Here is a 14,333-nt window from a genome sequence, read left to right on the forward strand (position 1 = left end):
AGCGTACGACGTTTCGATTGCAACACAAGCAATCGTCATCAGGTATAAACGAAATAGAAACACAAATCTAGTATACTTAGAAATGTAATGTAATACAACAGAGAGTCGGATAACATAACGGTCAACACCCTACCTGCTTGATTACATTCTTCCTGAGAATGCTAAATTTGAGAGAGAGATTAAACACAGAACCAGAAACATAGACAGACATATAAGCAGACAGATATCACAGAGATACTCCAAGCAGTTGCTCTTACCTGTGCAAAGTGGCGCATCTTATCGTGGAAGTCGGCGAGAGCAGCCGCGTGGGACAGCAAGGCTGCTTGGTCCAGGCCCGTGTAGGGACTCAGGCCGGGGTCACCCATGTGGAGGGCCGCAATCAAACCGGGCGGCAGAAAGGCCGCGAGCACGGGACCGTTGCCGTAGCTGGAAGTGACCGTGTTCATTGTCGGCTTGTTCTCGTGTAAACGGTCAACGCCGTTGTTGCTCGACGAGCCGTCGGTCACGTGAGAAGCACTCGAGTCCAGCTCGCCGTGCGATCTCTTCGCGTAAGTCAAGTCCAACGGCTCCTCTTGGCGCTCAACGCCACTCGAATCGTGGAACTCGACAAAGCCCGTCTCTCCGAGCCTCGCCGTGCTCAACTTTGGCACCGACAAGTCGAGCGGCCGGGCCTGGTCTCGACCGCGGCGAGGACCGTCCGCCACGCCGGCGGGCTGCCCGCTCTCCGCGTGACCTGCCGCCGAGTCGGATCGGGCACCCGTCGGCGAGCCCGCCAGGTGCCGCTCCGGACTTCCCTCCGTGCCGTGGCCGGCGTGCCCAGCCGATGCCGGGCCGAGCTCGCGGGAGGGAGAGCCGGACGCACGGTGCTCCGGCGCTCTGCCCGCCGCGTTGAATTTCTCCTCCAGCCACTTGGAGAAAACGTCTCTGGGGAGGTTCATGGCCAACGACATCTTCATCGACTCCTCGGGACTCGCCTCGACACTTCCGGCAAGGCAGTACGACTTCAGGGAAGCCGACTGGTCTCCGAGTCCGGTAGCGCCGCTCCCTTTCAACCCCTTTCCGGCCGACGACTTCGACTTCTTTCGTTGAGCCGGAGACGGAGGCTGCGGCGCTGCCGGTTGAGGCGACGCGTCGATCTCGTCGTTCACCTTGCAGAGGTAGCGCTCGTGTTGGCGCAGAGGTACTGCGCTCGGAAACGGTTCGTGGCGATAGCGGCACGCGTGGCGAGCCGCCCCTTCCACGTCGGAAGAACGCTCGTGCAGATCCGGCTCTTTGGTCTTGATCTTGCCGGCGGGACGACCCGTGGCCTCCGGTCCACTGATCCGCAGGAAGTCCTCGTTGTCATCGTGACCTGAGCTCTGGGTGGCTTTGGGAGACGTGGCGACGGCCCATTCCATCTTGCCGGCGTCAGCCGTCGAGGCAGCGGCAACTGGAGATGTCGCCTCCCGCGCCGCGCCGTCCGCCGTGACGGAGCCCACGCACTTGTTGGCTCTCTTGTGCGAGCTGTACGAGCCCGAGTGAGAGAAGCGCTTCTTGCAAATTGGGCACCCGTACGACTTCTCCCCTGGAAATTACAAACAAACACAGCCACGATGGAGGTTTCTGGGTTACATCGCGTCAGTGTGAACGACGCGTCGTCAAAAACCGACACGGCCGGTTCGTAAAGTTTGCGACGCGAAACACAACGTGCCGATTCATTACACGAGCTCAGCACGCCGGCGTGCTGGAGAGCAAACCCACGACATTTGCAATTCAAGTGCGGCGACGTTTTCGCCAGTAACTACAACCAGCGTCATCAGGTGGGCAGCCAGAATTGTGGACGATATCGGTCGCGAAAGTCGTCGTGTCAAAGCAAAACATTATAAACGCATCATCCAAAGTGCCGCGTGACGCGGTGAATGCGGCCTGCGCTGTAGACACACGCGCAGGAAGAAAATCACAGATTTGAAGCTTTCGTGACTGCAAGGATTCATATTCTTAGGTTTTTTCGGTAAAGTCACCGTGTAGGTCAAACATCAAAATTAATGAAAATAAAATAAAATAAAAATCACGACGTTTCGGAAGCAACACAAGTCTCCGTCATCAGGTGGGACCGTCACAGCCGGATTAGCTGCATCAAGTCGTGATTTTAATTTTATTTTATTTTCATTAATTTTGATGTTTTACCTACGTGACTTTACCGAAAAAACCTAAGAATATGAAGGAAATCACGTCGGTGGGTGCGTTCTGCCAAACGTCGCAATTGTTCCACACTCACCGCTGTGGATGCGGAAGTGTTCCTTGAGGTGGTGTTTGCTCTTGAAGTCTCTCCCACACTCTGTGCACTTGTGGCTCGCGGCAGCGGGAGGCTGACCCTTCTGCGCAAAGATGGAACAGAGGTGCGAAGTGAGAATCAGAATAATAAAACAATTTTACCGGAGGGAATCAGATGAGCTATGAAGCTCTTCAGCATGGGCGTTGGGTAGGGGCGAGTAAGCGCGACTCCGCAAGCAGCTCAACGACGCGTCGCGACTTCTATTCCCCCGCACACATTCAGACAGACACATTCAAACAGACACATTCAGACAGACACATTCAGACAGACACATTCAGACAGACACATTCAGACAGACACATTCAGACGGACGCATTCAGACGGACGCATTCAGACAGACGCATTCAGACAGACGCATTCAGACAGACACATTCAGACAGACACATTCAGACAGACACATTCAGACGGACGCATTCAGACAGACACATTCAGACAGACACATTCAGACAGACACATTCAGACAGACACATTCAGACACATTCAGACAGACGCATTCAGACAGACACATTCAGACAGACACATTCAGACAGACACATTCAGACAGACACATTCAGACAGACACATTCAGACGTGCGACGATGCCGGCAAACGGGGGGTCAGTCACCTGGCCCGCCCGGGGAGGTCGCGGTGATGTGTGGAGATCCGCGAGGGCCCCCTCGTGCCGGCGGCGAACGTGCTTCCGCAGCGAGCCCCGACGCTTGTAGCCGCGGCCGCAGTGAGGGCACGACAGCAGCGGCGGCGGCGGCAGCGGCGGCACGGCAAACGAGCCGTGAGTCCTCGGGCCTAGCGGGGAGGCACGGAGCGAGGGGGCCGCTGGTGGTGCGTGAAGAGACGACGCAATCCCACCGATGTGACGGACCGCTGTCGAGTTTGGTGGTCCGTGTTGTTCACGTCGTCTGTCGTGAAAATTCGGTCACGGTTCCTACGATCGCTGTTTCATTGCTTTTATGGCCAAGCGTGGTGGTGTTTTCTTTTAGACGCTGTCGCCTCGACAGACCTGTTCTTCACCTGAGGACGGCTGCTTGTGTTGTGGCCGAAACGTCGTGAGAATTATTTTATTATGTTTTATTTTTATTATTTTATTACTTCCCTTCTACGTGACTTTACCGAAAGAACCAAGAAGATTTTATGGCTTTGTTTTGGTGATTTTCGAAAAGTGTTTTTGGTTTGGCCGTGTTTTGTTTGTTGTAGAACGGAGTTAGACTGATGGCCTTAATCTAAGTTGCACGCCTCCCTCTCATTCCGCTTCTCACTCTGCGAATGCGTCGCTTAACGGAGATGCCACCGCCTGCGTTGGCAAATACGCAATTGCCGGGTGTCTTGCGATGCCGCTGCCACAAGCGTGGCACGCCCGGCTCTGGTTGGCCCACCCCGAACCGCTGAACGTAACGATCGCTTGGTGAAATTAGCCGCAATCCAGAATAACGTTTGGCCACGTGGCCCAGGGGTAGAGAAAGTCGCTCGCAATCGGGAGGCTGCGAGTTCAAATCGTCATTTGGGGATGGGAAGTTGATTCAGCCCGTCACCGCTTTGGTCTCTCACGCCATGGGAATGTGAAATTCCCACCAGTGGCAATGAATCGGTACCCAGTGAGACGATCACAGCTGCCTCAATGCTCGCTGGAGCAGAACATATACTCTGTGGATTTAGTTCTTGTTGTTAAGTCGACAAATGCTACAAACGTGTTTTTTTTTTTTATTTAAAGCTTCCGTGACTGCAGGGATTCATCTTCTTGGTTCATTCGGTAAAGTCGTCACGTAGAATGGAAGTAATAAAATAATAAAATATAACATAATATAATAATTCTCACGACGTTTCCGCCACAACGCAAGCAGCCGTCCTCAGGTGAAAACCAGGTCTGTCGAGAAGACAGAAGACAGGTCTGTCAAGAAGACAGAAGATAGAGTCTGTCTTCTCGTCAGACCTGTTCTCCACCTGAGGACGGCTGCTTGCGTTGTGGCCGAAACGTCGTGAGAATTATTTTATTTTATTATGTTTTATTAATATTATTTTATTATTTCCCTTCTACGTGACTTTACCGAAAGAACTAAGGTGTTTTTTTTTCCCTTTCATTTTAAACACAACGCTAACAACTACGCTGTAAAGTCTGAGCACGTGCGCTCTTACCGCCACCGCCACCACCACCACCACCGCCACCACCACCGCCATCACCACCGCCACCACCACCACGGCGAGTGGCCCCACTGCCCGGCACATCGCACTCCGCCAATGTCCCGTCCTGCGCACTGCCCAGCGCCTCGGCAGTCTTGTCCACGCCGGGATTGACACCGGTCCCCTCTAAGTTCGTCTCGTCATCCTCCGCCGCCGCCGCCGCCTCCACCTCGTCTTTCTCCTCCTCTTCGTCCACCTCCTCGATGATCTGCAGCCTCTCCTCGTCGTCCTCATCCGGGTCGCGGTCTCGCATCGCCGCGCTCGCGTAGCTCGCCACTGCGACCGAGCAGAGCGGCGCGTCAGCGCGTTTGCCGACGGTTTTACCTTCAAGGGTGTCACTCAAAGGAAACAACCAGGAGGACAACTGTGGTGAACATTGCTTCACGCTCGCTTCTAAAGATCCATTGCTTTGTTATTTCGATGTAAAGCTTTCGTGACTGCAGGGATTCATCTTCTTGGTTCTTTCGGTAAAGTCACGTAGAAGAGAAATAAAAATTATATTATCATATTATTTTATTATTTTATTATATGATATTATTATATTATATTATTATATAATAATATTATTATATTATTATATTATTTTATTATATTATTTTATTATGTTTTATTTGTATTATTTTATTACTTCCCTTCTACGTGACTTTACCGAAAGAACCAAGAAGATACTTTATTATTATTAATATATTCTCCCCCCTCCCGCCCCCTCCATTCCCAGTGTGTGGTCTAGCACATCTGACACGAACATCATTTTTGTTCACCTACGTGACTTTACCGAAAAAAAACTAAGAGTATGAATCCTTGCAGTCACGAAAGCTTCAAATCTAGAACATCATCACATCGACAGCGAGGATGACCGGGCGAGACTGACGCCACGTGCTTTGCCAAGGCCAGGTTTGTTTTTCTCCCAACGTCCCACTAATGGCTTAGGTCTGTGAATAAACTTTTACATTGCGCGCAGAGGTCACAAACGTGGTTTTGATTCCTTACCCGTACCTGGCCGCACCAGGGTCGCAATTGGGTACCCGTACCCGGCCGGGTACAGGTACCCGTTCCCTACCTGTACCCGTACCCTACCCGAAATGAGTGACAAACGGTTACTCACCAGTGACTCACGGCCGACCCGTATCCGTACCCGGCCGCACCAGGGTCGCAAACGGCTACCCGTACCTGGCTGGGTACGGGTAGCCGGCTATCGGGTAGGGTACGGGTATCGGGTACCCGGTTGCGACCTCTGGTTGCGGGGGATCTGTGTGCCTATGAGGAAGTGTTCCTGCATGCGGCAAAGACTAATTCCATGCCGTTCTGGCTGACCATTCACGGTGACAGCAACGCACAGCGTTGCCACGTCTTACACGTTTTGTTTGGGGGGGTTTTATTATCCCGAAAAAGTTCGCTTAATTTTCCGACCGTACGCATATTTTTCACCGTTGCTGAAAAAATATCACTAAAAATGAACACCGCTTGTGCGGATTGAATGCAACAACAATTCACAGCGTAACCAGTGAGACGGTTCGCTTGAAAAAGAACGTATCCTTGACTGCATTTGGTCCCCACGTGTCACTGTCACGGACCGCAGGATTTGCACATTTATTTTTTCTAACAAATAAGGCCCACTGAGTCATGTCGGTTTTTTAACAGAAGCGACCTGGCCAAAAATGATAGCTCAACAAAGCAGCCTCTGTGTAAGTTATAGCAGCCAAATACTTTGAACGCATGTTGATTCTAAACGTAGAGGTAAACACCGGATGACCCGGAGACAAATCCACCCGCCACCATGGGGAGAACACGCAAACTCCAAATATACAGCAGCAGGCGTCAGGGTCGGGATCGAACCCACAACATCCTGTATACCAGGCGAGGTAGTTAACATCTCCTAGCCACCGTGATGATGATGAGAGAGAGAGAGACACGCAAGCTCCAAATATACAGCAGCAGACGTCAGGGTCGGGATCGAACCCACGACCTCCTGTATACCAGGCGAGGTAGTTAACATCTCCTAGCCACCGTGATGATGATGAGAGAGAGACACGCAAACTCCAAATATACAGCAGCAGGCGTTAGGGTCGGGAATGAACCCACGACCTCCTGCACACCAGGCGAGGTAGTTAACATCTCCTAGCCACTGCAGCAACCCAATCTCAATGTTCAAGGGCTCTTGTATGGTGCCATTAAAAAAACAAAACAGCATTCTTATTCTTATTAACCAGCGCTTACAATAGAGTCAATAGTTCGTTTGCAAGGTTCGAGTTCAAGGTCATTGATTAGGTATAGCCCTGTGAGCCATTCGGCTCTTGAAGGTGGTTACTGTGTTATTACTGTACGGTAGTAATACAGTAACAGAGCTGATCGACCCTCGGGGATCGATACACAAACGAGGGGTGGGATGGTGAGGCTGGCCAGCGACTTGTGGCTTCCTTGTGGCTAAACTCGCGCCATGGGAATGTGGAATTTCCACGGGCTTCTCGACGCTTCTCTGCGGTTGAAATTTTATTGTTTTAAACCGATAGTATTGGACATTAGCGACTAAGTTTTTTGCAACAGAAACTTCTTTTATTATTTCCCTTCTACGTGACTTTACCAAAAGAACCAAGAATGTGAATCCCTGCAGTCACGAAAGCTTCATATCGAAACAACCACAACAACAACACAACAACCACAACAACACACAAGATGATGGCAGATATTTAACACGTTGTTATATTTAAACAATCTAACAACACAACCACAACCACCACCACAACAACACAAGATGGCAGATATTTAACACGTTTATATTTAAACAATCTAACAAGACAACCACCACCACCACAACAACACAACAACCACAACAACAACAATATGGCAGATATTTGTCACGATGTTCATATTTAAACAATCTAACACCACCACAACAACAACAGCAAGATGGCAGATATTTGTCATGCAAGTCTTTACTTACTTCGTGTTAAACTGCAGTGTTCGTTACTGGGCTGCAACGCCACCTACTCACAACAACACAACAACAACAACACAACAACAATATGGGCAAGCTCACACGAGAGTGGGGGAGAACTTAGCAGCAGCAGCAACAACAACACAACAACAACATGGGCAAGCTCACACGAGAGTGGGGGAGAACTTAGCAGCAGCAGCAACAACAACAACACAACAACAGGGACACTGGCGAATTGAATTGTCATTTGATATTTGAGCCCAGCCACTTACTGCCACCCAGTGGCTTCTGCTAAGCGCTGCTGTTGGAGTGCAAGATGACAAATCTGACCACAGCCTGGGGCACAATGGCCCATCATCATCATCATAAGCCCTTTAATAAGCATGGCCGTTGACCCTGCAGGCCACTGAGCGAGCAACCCAACGTTCCTACCAGCTCCCTCCGCAGCAGGACGATGTGTTCATACACTAACATCTATACGCAAGGCGACTTTTGGGGGTAAATAACAGCTATTGTTTTATTTTTCGATTTAAAGCTTTCGTGACTGCAGGGATTCATCTTCTTGGTTCTTTCGGTAAAGTCACGCAGAAGGGAAGTAATAAAATAATAAAAATAAAACATAATAAAATAATTCTCACGACGTTTCGGCCACAACGCAAGCAGCCGTCCTCAGGTGAAAAGCAGGTCTTAGAGCTGCCTTGTCTCCCTCGGACAACCGTGTCTCCCGTGGCCTACACAAAGAGCGGAGCAGCTGCACGAGAGAGACACGGGGAGAGAGAGACACACAGGAGAGAGACACGGGGAGAGAGACACGGGGAGAGAGAGAGACACGGGGAGAGAGACACGGGGAGAGAGACACGGGGAGAGAGACACGGGGAGAGAGACACGGGGAGAGAGACACGGGGAGTGAGACACGGGAAGTGAGAGACACGGGGGGAGAGAGACACGGGGCAAGAGACACACGGGGAGAGGACACGGGGAGAGAGACATGGGAAAGAGACGTGGAGAGAAACATGGGAGAGAGACAGAGACATGGGAGAAAGACACAGGGAGAGAGACATGGGGAGAGAGAGAGACACAGGGAGAGAGACACGGGGCGAGAGACACACGGGGAGAGAGAGACACGGGGAGAGAGAAATAAGGGGAGATAGACATGGGAAAGAGACGTGGGAGAGAGACATGGGAGAGAGAGAGATATGAGAGAGAGAGTAAACTAAACTAAATATAAAAACTAAAACTCTAACTGTTTTCGTATTGACCAAGCCCCACTGACGCTTTTTGTCAGAAGTGATCAAAAATGAGATCAGCTCCACTGAGGAGGGGAACATCTTGATCGTCATCAAAGAGACACCTACAGACACCCACAGAGACCCACATACACCCATAGACACCCACAGAGACCCACATACACCCAGAGACACCCACAGACACCCAGAGAGACCCATAGAGACCCACATGCACCCATAGACACCCACAGAGACACAGAGAGACCCATAGACACTCACAGAGACCCACAGAGACCCATAGACTCCCACAGAGACCCACAGAGACCCATAGACCCACAGAGACCCGTAGACACCAGCAGACACGCACAGAGACCTACAGAGACCCACAAAGACCCACAGAGAACCACAGACACCCATAGTGACCCACAGAGACCCACCCAACCATTAATTCACCCACTCACTCTCCTAGACGCTCACTCACCCACTCACTCTCCTACACACTCACTCACCCACTCACTCTCCTACACACTCACTCACCCACTCATCCTCCCAGTCACCCACCCACTCACTCTCCTACACACTCACTCACCCACTCACTCTCCTACACACTCACTCACCCACTCATCCTCCCAGTCACCCACCCACTCACTCTCCTACACACTCACTCACCCACTCACTCTCCTACACACTCACTCACCCACTCATCCTCCCAGTCACCCACCCACTCACTCTCCTACACACTCACTCACCCACTCACTCTCCTACACACTCACTCACCCACTCACTCTCCTACACACTCACTCACCCACTCACCCTCCCAGTCACCCACCCACTCACTCACCCCAACGTTGGCTTATGGGGATGACTTCATACGCACAGAGGTAGTACACACAACAACGACCGCCATTCGTTACCACGATGCGTGTTGCCAGGCCACGTGCACGTTGAGGCCACAGGTACACACAAACACAGGTACACACAAACACAGGTACACACAAACACAGGTACACACAAACACAGGTACAAACACACACACAGGTACACACACAGGTACACACACAGGTACACACATACACAGGTACACACACACACAGGTACACACACAGTTACACACACACACAGGTACACACACAGGTACACACACACACACAGGTACACACACACAGGTACACACACACACAGGTACACACACACACAGGTACACACACAGGTACACACACACACACAGGTACACACAAACACAGGTACACACACACAGGTACACACACACAGGTACACACAAACAGGTACACACACAGGTACACACACACACAGGTACACAGGTACAAACACACAGGTACAAACACACAGGTACACACACACAGGTACACACACACACACAGGTACAAACACACAGGTACACACACACAGGTACACACACACACAGGTACACACACACACAGGTACACACAGGTACACACACAGGTACACACAAACACAGGTACACAAACACATAGGTACACACACACAGGTACACACAAACAGGTAGAAACACACAGGTACACACACACACAGGTACACAAACACACAAGCACACAGGTACAAACACACAGGTACACACACACAGGTACACACACACACAGGCACACAGGTACACACACACAGGTACACACACACACAGGTACACACACAGGTACACACACACAGGTTCACACAAACACAGGTACACAAACACACAGGTACACACACACACAGGTACACACAAACACAGGTACACAAACACACAGATACACACACACAGGTACACACACAGGTACAAACACACAGGTACACACACACAGGTACACACACACAGGTACTCACACACACAGGTACACACACACACAGGTACACATACACACACACACAGGTACACACACAGGTACACACACACACAGGTACACAAACACACAGGTACACATACAGGTACACACAAACAGGCACACACAGGTACACACACAGGTACACACACAGGTACACACACACAGGTAAACACACACAGGTAAACACACACACACAGGTACACACACACACAGGTACACACACACAGGTACACACACACACAGGTACACACACAGGTACACACACAGGTACACACAAACAAGTACACACACACAGGTACACACACACACAGGTACACACAGGTACACACACACAGGTACACACAAACAGGTACACACACACACAGGTACACTCACACAGGTACACACACACACACAGGTACACACACACAGGTACACACACACACACAGGTACACACACACACAGGTAACACACAGTTACACACACACACAGGTACACACACAGGTACACACACACAGGTACACACACACACAGGTACACACACACAAGTACACACACACACAGGTACACACACACAGGTATGCACACACAGGTACGCACGGATACAGCCTATTGATGACAATGTTATCCCAATGGAAATCGACTCCATATGCCCATTCCTCTACAATCGATTCCTAATGTAATCCCAACACAGCCTTACCATCAACACCACCATCATCACTGCCATCACCACCATCACCACCACTTCACCATCACCACCACTATCACCATCACCACCATCAGCATCACCATCACCACCACCATCACTATCATCACCATCAATGCCATCACCACCATCACCACCACCATCACCACCACCATCACCACCATCACCATCAGCATCACCATCATCACTGCCATCACCACCATCACCACCACTTCACCATCACCACCACTATCACAATCACCACCACTATCACTATCACCACCATCACTGCCATCACCACCACTATCACCACCAGCATCACCACCATCACCACCATCACCATCATCACTGCCATCACCACCATCACCACCACCATCAGCATCACAATCATCACTGCCATCACCACCATCACCACCACTTCACCATCACCACCACTATCACCATCACCACCACTATCACTATCACCACCATCACTGCCATCATCACCATCACCACCATCACCACCACTATCACTATCACCACCATCACCACCACCACCAATACTCACCTTCAGTAGTTAATATCAGCTACCACCATCACCAGAAATGACTCCACACGAGTCAATATGCTAATGAGCACTCGCCCCTCCCACCCACCGACTCATTTGCATAAACCACGCCCACAACCATCACCTTGTGATGACGTCACACACACACAAAGACCCCCCGTGTAGCCTGTAACAGACTGTAGGGGCAAGTGCTGTTAGCGAGTAGCACCTGTGAAGGCTGGAACGGTACACGAGGGGGTGGGTGGTCAGCACTACGCCCGACCCGCCTTTGTCTCCCCAGTGGCGATGTTGACTACACACCGCACCACGAACTCATTTGAGGCCGAGTCGACCTAGGGGAGGCCCAGGACCGGTAGCAACAGTGAATCCCCAGGTACAGCCTGGGAGATTGATTGGTCCACACCCGAGAGAGCTTTGGGTGTGGACCAATCAGGACAGTGCACACATGATCAGAGTTGTGTGTCTTGTTTGCATTAAGGCCGCAGGTATTGTGGCCAATGCAAACATGACTCCTCGTAAAAAAGGTGTCAGTTTTGGAACCTAATTTTCCAGTAAAAAATATGATAATTGGTTTTTTACCCTTCTATCTGGCAACAAAACTGACACCTTTTTTACAAGGAGTCATGTTTGCATAGACAGCAATACCTGCAGTCATAATACAAACAAAAGAACATAACATATACATTGTCCTTGAAGTTGATTGGTCCACACCCGAGACAGCTTTCCTTAGAGCCTAGTCTCACATGATGTGGACCAGATGACGCCAAAAGGCGCACAACTCAATACAGTGCACCATCAGAGTATGAGAGCTCGGGGTGAAGCATTTACACCATTGGAACCTCATTTGCCAGTAAAAATATGATAGTTGGTTTTTTACCCTTCTATCTGGCAACAAAACTGACACCTTTTTTACGAGGAGTCATGTTTGAATAGACCACAATACCTGCAGCCATAATGCAAACAAAAAACATAACTCTGATGATGATATGCACTGTCCTTGAAGTTGATTGGTCCACACCCGAGACAGCTTTCCTTAGACAGCTTTCCTTGTCTATGCAAACATGACTCCTTGTAAAAAAAGTGTCAGTTTTGTTGCCAGATAGAAGGGTAAAAACCAATGATCAGTTATGGCCATTTCAGAGAGAGTGTTTTGTGTGTTTGTGCTGCCTCGGCCCTGCTATTACTACTGCTGCTACTGCTGCTGTTGCTACTACTACTGCTGCTGCTACTGCTGCTATTACTACTACTGCTGCTGCTACTACTGCTGCTGCTGCTACTACTACTGCTGCTGCTACTGCTGCTGCTACTACTACTGCTGCTGCTACTGCTACTACTGCTGCTGCTGCTACTGCTACTGCTGCTACTGCTGCTGCTACTACTGCTGCTACTGCTGTTGCTGCTACTGCTGCTGGTACTACTGCTGCTACTGCTGTTGCTGCTACTGCTGCTGCTACTACTACTACTGCTGCTGCTACTGCTGCTGCTACTGCTACTACTGCTGCTGCTGCTACTACTACTGCTGCTACTACTACAGCTACTACTGCTGCTGCTACTACTACTACTGCTGCTACTACTGCTGCTGCTACTACTACTACTGCTGCTGCTACTGCTGCTGCTACTGCTACTACTGCTGCTGCTGCTACTACTACTGCTGCTACTACTACAGCTACTACTGCTGCTGCTACTACTACTACTGCTGCTACTACTGCTGCTGCTACTACTACTACTGCTGCTGCTACTGCTACTACTGCTGCTACTACTGCTACTGCTACTACTGCTGCTCCTCTCTGCGAACTTTCGGCGTCTCGTGAGGCAAGTGGAGAGTTTCACCGCCACCACTGCCAATGTCTTCTTGATCGCTCCCACTCCATGTTAGCAGGCAGGGTGTTTGTACGTCCGGAGTGGCACCCGCACGTGTGGCCACGACTACGGCGTTCCGCCTCCCGGTACGAGTTGAGACGCCTCATCATCATCAGCAGCAGCATCATCAGCATCATCATCATCAGCATCATCATCATCAGCAACAGCAGCATCATCATCAGCAGCAGCAGCATCATCATCAGCAGCAGCAGCATCATCAGCAGCAGCAGCAGCAGCAGCAGCATCATCATCATCAGCAGCAGCAGCAGCATCATCATCAGCAGCAGCATCATCATCATCATCAGCAGCAGCATCATCAGCAGCAGCATCATCATCATCAGCAGTAGCAGCAGCATCATCACCATCATCAGCAGCAACAAGGGATCTCTTCTATACAAAACCCTTGACTATACAGCTTACACACACACACATACACAGCTACACACACAGAGATTACACACATACATATACACAGCTACACACATACACACAGATTACACACACACATATACACAGCTACACACATATGTAGTGGTGGTATTGACGTGCGCCGACAGTGATGGATCACGGGGCGCGGGGTTGGGCACGCGATGTGGGCGTGGTATGGACGCGCGCGCCGGTGGTAAGGCGCGCTGACACAAGCTGGGAAAAGAGGATCGTAGCGAGTGCGCAGTGATTGGTCAGATAAGTGGGTGCTCTCAGCGACGTCCGCAGGAGGGGTATAAAGGGAGACGCGCGAGAGCACTCGTGGTCAGTGTTAACCAGTTGAAGAC

The 14,333-nt window shown here is 50.5% G+C and overlaps 1 protein-coding gene across 1 annotated transcript in view; it reads right to left on the minus strand.

Annotated features, from left to right (window-relative positions):
• Nucleotides 1-13,667, minus strand: part of LOC133362507 (zinc finger E-box-binding homeobox 2-like) — a 28,734-nt gene extending 15,067 nt beyond the window's left edge. Inside the window, exons 1-5 of the mRNA XM_061581457.1 lie at nt 13,595-13,667; nt 4,487-4,762; nt 2,919-3,097; nt 2,258-2,357; nt 258-1,564 (exon numbers count right to left, since the gene is read on the minus strand). Coding sequence (XP_061437441.1) covers nt 258-1,564; nt 2,258-2,357; nt 2,919-3,097; nt 4,487-4,762; nt 13,595-13,667 — 1,935 coding nt within the window. The remainder of the gene's footprint in view (nt 1-257; nt 1,565-2,257; nt 2,358-2,918; nt 3,098-4,486; nt 4,763-13,594) is intronic.
• Between the last annotated feature and the right edge of the window lie 666 nt (nt 13,668-14,333).

The sequence above is a fragment of the Lethenteron reissneri genome, unplaced genomic scaffold (genome assembly GCF_015708825.2).
Source record: "Lethenteron reissneri isolate LAM-NWPU_2019-01 unplaced genomic scaffold, ASM1570882v1 scaffold_1504, whole genome shotgun sequence".
NCBI classification, from domain to species: Eukaryota; Metazoa; Chordata; class Hyperoartia; order Petromyzontiformes; family Petromyzontidae; genus Lethenteron; species Lethenteron reissneri.